The 6,764-nt window shown below is 43.6% G+C and overlaps 1 protein-coding gene across 1 annotated transcript in view; it reads right to left on the bottom strand.

Annotated features, from left to right (window-relative positions):
* Window positions 1-1,373: 1,373 nt before the first annotated feature.
* The window catches only part of LOC137632813 (proteasome subunit beta type-2-like), a 28,706-nt gene continuing 23,315 nt past the window's right edge, over window positions 1,374-6,764 (bottom strand). Inside the window, exon 5 of the mRNA XM_068364916.1 lies at window positions 1,374-1,624. Coding sequence (XP_068221017.1) covers window positions 1,467-1,624 — 158 coding nt within the window. The 3' untranslated portion in view covers window positions 1,374-1,466. The remainder of the gene's footprint in view (window positions 1,625-6,764) is intronic.

Here is a 6,764-nt window from a genome sequence, read left to right as displayed (position 1 = left end):
TTGTAATGTGTTCCGGCGCAAATACAAACCCTCCGCTATTTATAAGGGTGACTCACTCTTAGGAGGGAGGAAGTCCTCACCAATTGGCCTTGGTCATGACCCGAGGTTCTCTCTATTTCCATCAGTGATCGATTGCAGTAGGAACCCTACCCTCTCTATAATCAAGTGCATATCTATGGTAATGCACTAATAGCGGCCTGCAGAAGCTTGTGTGAGAGTGAAACTAGCAGTAAGGCTTGTCTTTAATGTAGGAACTCAAGTACAAGACCTAGAGTTCTAAGACTTACCCAACACCCTCCCTCAAAGAGGTAATGGGAACATAACAAAGAATTATTTCTATACGTAGGAAGCACAAGGGAAATGAGTCTTACCTGCAGTCAGCTGTGCTGAGGCTTGTGCTGCTGTTTCCCCTAGCGGGTGTGGAGAGAAGGTGAAAGAAATGTGTCAGTCATTCTAACTCATTTACCCCAGATTAACCTGGGTAACCTCAGCCTTCAACCCTCTGCTACTTGTCCATCAAGGAGCTTAAGGTGTTTAGACCACTTGTTGTGCGGCCACCACAGGACCAATGGAAAAGGTCTCCACGTTCCTGTGGGTTACATCTTACAGGTCGTTTGACGTTTCTACACGCCTGCTAGCAGTACCTGCACCACAGAGTAGTTTTTCTTGAATGCCAGGAACATCGCAATGCCCCTGAAATCATGAGCTCTGGGTCATTTGGAAGGAGGGTCTGAATTGTGTGCTTTCTCAATCACGTTTCGAATCCATGAGGATATGGTGATTTTCATGACCCTTCTCTTGACCTTCCCTGTACTAATAAAAAGTGTTTACACATGGGGGGAGCTGATGCATTCTTTTCAGGTAACACCTCAGACTCCTCACTGGACAAAGTACCAGTTGGTCTGGATCTTCGGTTACAAAATGAAGACTATCTGAAATGGGCCAAACCTAGGGTCCAGCACACCTGGATTTTGAGTCTTAATAGGTTCCAAGAACCTGTTTGCAAGTCGAATGGTTTGCAAGTGGAATTTTGTAAAATTTTAGCCTAAGGTAAGCCTAACCTGACTCCCATGCCTATGATTTCCAGCTACAAATGTCAACAAATAGTCCCGTTCCATATAGAATAAACATCAGGTTATTACAAATGTCCTTTTGCTTACTGTATTAAATGATATAATATTGTTTTATTACATTATACAAGCTTTTGATACAATACCTGAGATTTAGTTGGATTTGTGTTTTTTCTCCAAATGCTTGTAAAGTTGCACCTTTATACATTTTGGTCATAATCATAAAAACACAATCTGTTACATCACTAGTGATGAGGTTGAAGTCACAGCATTATGGCCCACTTGGAGAAATGAAGATGATGATTTACTAACATAATTTATTCATCAAACTAAGGAGCATACAAAAAGGATATAGATAAGATTTCCATTATTCATTTAAAGACACTGATGATAATGCTATGGTGCTTCTCCTTCAGCCACAATAACGGGCAACTCCTTGACACCATCTTTGGATACCATCCTCACTCTGAACTTCGGTAGGTTCACGATAAATCTTCGCTTGATTTCGTTAACGCAGAGCTTCAATAAAGCATAGCCTTCATCTTTAGTCATGTCTGTAATGAAAATATCGATCAACTAATAGTTACTCATCACAATCATTAACATTGCTATGGTACTGTATAAAGTTCCTTACAAGCTTAAATTTGGTTGCCCAACAAATTTATCTCACAGTAAAGAAATTCAGTTACTTATGACACTCTAAAATGTCAATTTTGATTATTTTCAACTAGTTACTTTAACTTTGTTTTATCTTTCTAGAACAAAAACAAAAATAAACACATTTGGCTTTGAAATGACTTCAAAATTTGTACCATATCACAGCATGATTAGTAACTTTAACAGACTGCATCCAAACTAAAATATTTTTTATCCTAGCTCTAAACTCAAGCACAGACCGGACTCATTGAAGCCTTCAAGGCTTAAAATAAATCATCAATAATGAATGAGTAACTTTCTATATGATGTACAGTGAACCCTCGCTACTTCGCGGTTCGACCATCGCGGATTCACCACTTCGCGGATTTTTTTCATAACCCATATATATATATACATATTGGTAATAACAAAATCAACATACTGTACTGAATAATCAATATAATCGATGCAAAAACTAACCTATACAAAGATGTGTACTGTAAATGCATTTGTTTCTTCATTATGATCAGAGAAACGTAAACAAAACATTGGTTGCCATTTTTTATCGTGCTTTTTGGCGTGTTTAGGAAACGCATGATATAAAATCGCCTTTAATATTTGTGCCTGTTTTAGTTTAGGGTACTGTAGTACATGCATTAAGTGTTCTGTACATTAAAGGGTAGTTTGTTAACAGTACTACATACAAGGGAAGGTTTTAAAAGTCTGAATATACATGTTAAATAAATAGGTAAATATGGTGCCACTACTTTGCAGATTTTCACCTATCGCGGCCGGGTCTGGAACCTATCTACCGCGATAAACGAGGGTTCACTGTAGACTTATTCCTTTACAAAGCACACTTATAAGTGAAATGTTGTTCAATTGGGCTGAAACTTTAAACTTTCAAAATTTGTATAATCTTCAACCATAGTCAAAAACGGATTTTGAGCGAAGCGAAAAATCTATTTTTGGGTGAGATAGCCATGGCGTCCTGATGGAAGGTTCCTTTTTGGTAGCTTCCTTGGGTATAAGACTACTAAGATATTCCCAGAGAATTTAACCACAGGTTATCACAGAATTCTAACTTCTGGAGCGAGTATCTCAAAGGTTTCCCTTTAAGACATCGTAATACAACAGGGGACGCGCATGTCTGAACGCGCCACATAGCTATCTTCACCCCGAACAGAGTTAATGCTTCGGTGTGTAAGGACTGAGAATAGCTGGGAGCCGTTCCACAGCTAATCTCACTCGTGGCTACTACTGATACTCGAGACGTAAACAAACGGACGCCATTGCTCTAATGACGTCACGCCCGTCTTCATCCTGAAGCCAGTTGCTGCCCATCACCATGATACAGTTGCATAGGGTGGGAACAAAACTGGACGAAGTAGTAGGGAGGGTCCATCAGGACGCCATGGCTATCTCACCCAAAAATAGATTTTTCGCTTCGCTCAAAATCCGTTTTTTGGGCTCAAGCCATGGCGTCCTGATGGAAGAGTACCAGAGAATCAATGTATCGTGGTAGATTTTCCCCCAGTATTAAGTGCCTAGGCATTGACAAAACAGCAAAGTAATCTTAGATAAAGAACCATAGGAACGAAGTATCCTGCCCCCCTTGGCAGGAAGTTCCCATGGGCTATGCCGACGTCAAAGTGGTATTGAAGGGCTATTCATCCTGAGAGAAGAACTTGAAGAACTTAGAGATGAAGCGGAATGTTTGGTATTTGTATAGGAACATTCTGAATTTAGACCAGTGGTGGTTGGGCACTGTGTATAGAGTTCATCTCTTGGTTATCAGAAGTAAGTATTCGTGTAGGAACCTTACTTAGACAGGGTGAATATAATTTAGGATTAAACATCTTAAATTCTTCATAACCATAAGAAAGGAGGAATAAATAAAACTATGACAGTATGTATTTCATAGTAAGTAGGAGCTGAAAGAGACGCATAAGTAATAAAATAGAAATTTTATTTCACAATGCAGAAATTAAATAATTTACAGCAAAAGTAAAGTTCATTTACAGTAATAATAATGTACATAGAGATAAAGGCTTGCTCTTGAATCTGAAAAGGAATTTCAGGATTAGTAGGTACTCGTTCTCGAGGAACGCAAGTCTTTAAATAACACATCACGCTCAAGGCATGCGGCACTTGTGTGACACTATGACATTTCACCTGGGATAAGAACAGTTATAAAAGCACTAAGTGTTTTTAGACATCACTATGAATCGCTCGAGGGTCAACATAGGCACCCGAAGAGTTAGAGTCCCAAGTAACTCACTGTTCTACGCAGAGTTAGGTGCAGGTTTCATAACACTACCTGCGGCTACCACAAAATGTTTGACTTCGTGCACTTGTTTCGCATAATGTTTAAAGAAAACTCGCGAGGACTTCCAGCCCGTGAAGTTTTTAAGGCTTTCAAAGTCCATGCTCTGAAAGAAGTTCAGAGAAGATGCCACTTTTCTAGGATCATGACCAGCGGGTGTACTGTTCGGATCCGCTCTGCGAATGAAGTAGGTGATTTTCGCTCTTAATTGTTTCAGTGACAGGTCGCTGCCCGATGTTTCTCCTTTGAAGAGTTGGCCTCCACCAAAGTTCGAAGTTCTGCGAAGATAGACCTTGAGACTCTCTACTGGACATAGAGAGACATCCTCCTTCAGAGGGCATATTCTCCAAGGGCCCCATCTTTTGGTGGGTAATTCATTTTTAGCGAGAAACGTCGGATCAGGGGAGAGGGTCACTTCTCCTGAATCGGTAAACAGGATGTGTCCTTCTTCTCTTGATAATGCCACTATTTCGCTGACTCGAGCTCCCGAAGCGAGAGCAAATAAAAATATAACTTTCTGAGTCAGATCCTTGAGGGGGCATGAATCATTGTCCAAGTTGGAGGCGAAATGGAGTACCTTGTCTAGTGACCAGGAGATCGGTTTCGGAGGGGGTGCTGGACGTAGGCGAGCACATGCTTTTGGTAGTTTGTTGAAGATGTCGTTGGACAGATCAATTTGGAAAGCATATAGAATTGGTCTAGCCAAGGCCGATTTGCAGGTTGAAATCGTATTGGCTGCTAATCCTTGTCCATGAAGGTGAATGAAGAAGGACATACAGAAATCAATTGTGATTTCTTTAGGATTTTTTGCCTTGACAAAGGAGACCCATTTCCTCCAGGATGATTCATATTGCCGTCTCGTGGATTCGGTCTTGTATTCCTCTAGGAAGTCTAGACTTTTCTTCGAGATCCCAAACCTCTTCTTTGCGGCAAGGGAGAGAAAATCATGAGATGAAGGTCCTTGATTTTCGATGATGAAGCGAAGACAGTCGACTTCTGTACTTGTTGAGAGAGAACTGGGCCCGGGAGAGGGATCAGCTTGGGCTGCAGCTCCAGGACCAGGGGGTACCAGTTGCTCCGGGGCCACTTGGGAGCCACTAGGGCCGCTGTCCCTTTGAAGGTTCTCAGTTTGGAGAGGACTTTCAACAGAAGGTTGGTGGGAGGGAACAGGTAGATCTTGGACCACCTGTTCCAGTCCAGTGACATGGCGTCCACCGCTTCTGCTTTGGGGTCCTCGTACGGGGCTACGTACAGAGGAAGTTGATTGTTGTCGCTCGTTGCAAAGAGATCTATCTGAAGTTCTGGGACTTGGTGAGAGATGAAGGAGAACGATCTTGCGTCTAGAGACCATTCCGACTCTATCGGGTTTGTCCGAGATAGAGCATCCGCTGTCACATTGCGGAATCCTTGTAGGTGAACTGCAGACAGGTGCCACTTCTTCTTCTCCGCCAGACGGAAGATTGGGAGAAGCACCTGATTTATCTGGGGCGATCTTGAGCCTTGGCGATTGAGACAACGAACTACCACCGAGTTGTCTAGGGTTAGACGGATGTGGATCGAGGGCGGCGGGGATAACTTCTTCAGAGTTAGAAGGACCGCCATGGCCTCCAAGATGTTTATGTGGAACGTCTTGAATAGTGGAGACCAGGTACCTTGAACCTGTTTCTGGTGGGAGTGACCTCCCCAACCTTCCAGTGAGGCATCCGTGTGGATGTTGAGTGATGGAGGAGGGTGTTGGAGAGGAATGGACCTTTTCAGGGCCTTTTCTTCCGACCACGGCTTTAGGAGGCGTCGTAGTCTGTTTGGAAGCCGTCTCTTGAGGTCTCTTCGAGCGATGGATGCCGAGCGTCTCCAGACTCCCGCGGCATCCTTTAGCTGTGCACGAAGCACTGGGTTTGTCACTGAGGCGAATTGTAGAGAGCCTAGAACTCGTTCCTGCTGTCGTCTTGAAATGCGTTTGGATTTCAGTAGTCGCTTGACAGACCCTGCTATTTCCTTCCTTTTCTTCTGGGGGATGGAAAGGCGGTGTGACTGAAGATTCCAGTGGATTCCCAACCACTGAAACTTCTGAGCTGGAGAGAGGCGAGATTTTTTCTCGTTGATCTTGAATCCCAGGTGTTCTAGGTACTGGGTAACTTCGTTGCAAGACTTTGCACACTCTTCGGGCGATGGAGCCCAGACTAGCCAGTCGTCGAGGTAGGCCATCACCTGGACGTTTCTTAGGCGGAGCTGTTGTACTATGGCATCCGCCAGTTTTGTGAAGATCCGCGGGGCCACATTGAGGCCGAAGGGCATGGCCCGGAAGGCGTAGCTTTTCCTTTGGAGTCGAAATCCTAGGTAGGAGGAAGCGTGATGGTTCATTGGAATGTGCCAGTAGGCATCCGCCAGGTCTATAGAGACCGTGTAGGAACCTTGAGGCAGAAGGGTCCTTATTTGTTGAAGCGTCAGCATCTTGAATTTGTTGTTCTCTATGAACTTGTTGAGGGGGGATAAGTCCAGAATGACTCTGAGTTTGTCTGAGTCCTTCTTGGGAACACAAAACAGTCTCCCTTGGAACCTGGTGGACTTTACCTTCCTTATCACCTTCTTGTTCAAGAGGTCTAGAACATATTCTTCCAGAAGGGGGGTTGATTGCTGGAAGAACTGCTGGAAGATTGGGGGTGGTTGCGTCCAACTCCAGCCTAGACCGTTCTTGATGATGCTGTGTGCCCAGGGATCGAAGGTCCAACGAT

This window comes from Palaemon carinicauda, chromosome 42 (assembly GCF_036898095.1).
Source record: "Palaemon carinicauda isolate YSFRI2023 chromosome 42, ASM3689809v2, whole genome shotgun sequence".
NCBI classification, from domain to species: Eukaryota; Metazoa; Arthropoda; class Malacostraca; order Decapoda; family Palaemonidae; genus Palaemon; species Palaemon carinicauda.
This window is presented reverse-complemented; position numbering and strand designations above follow the sequence as displayed.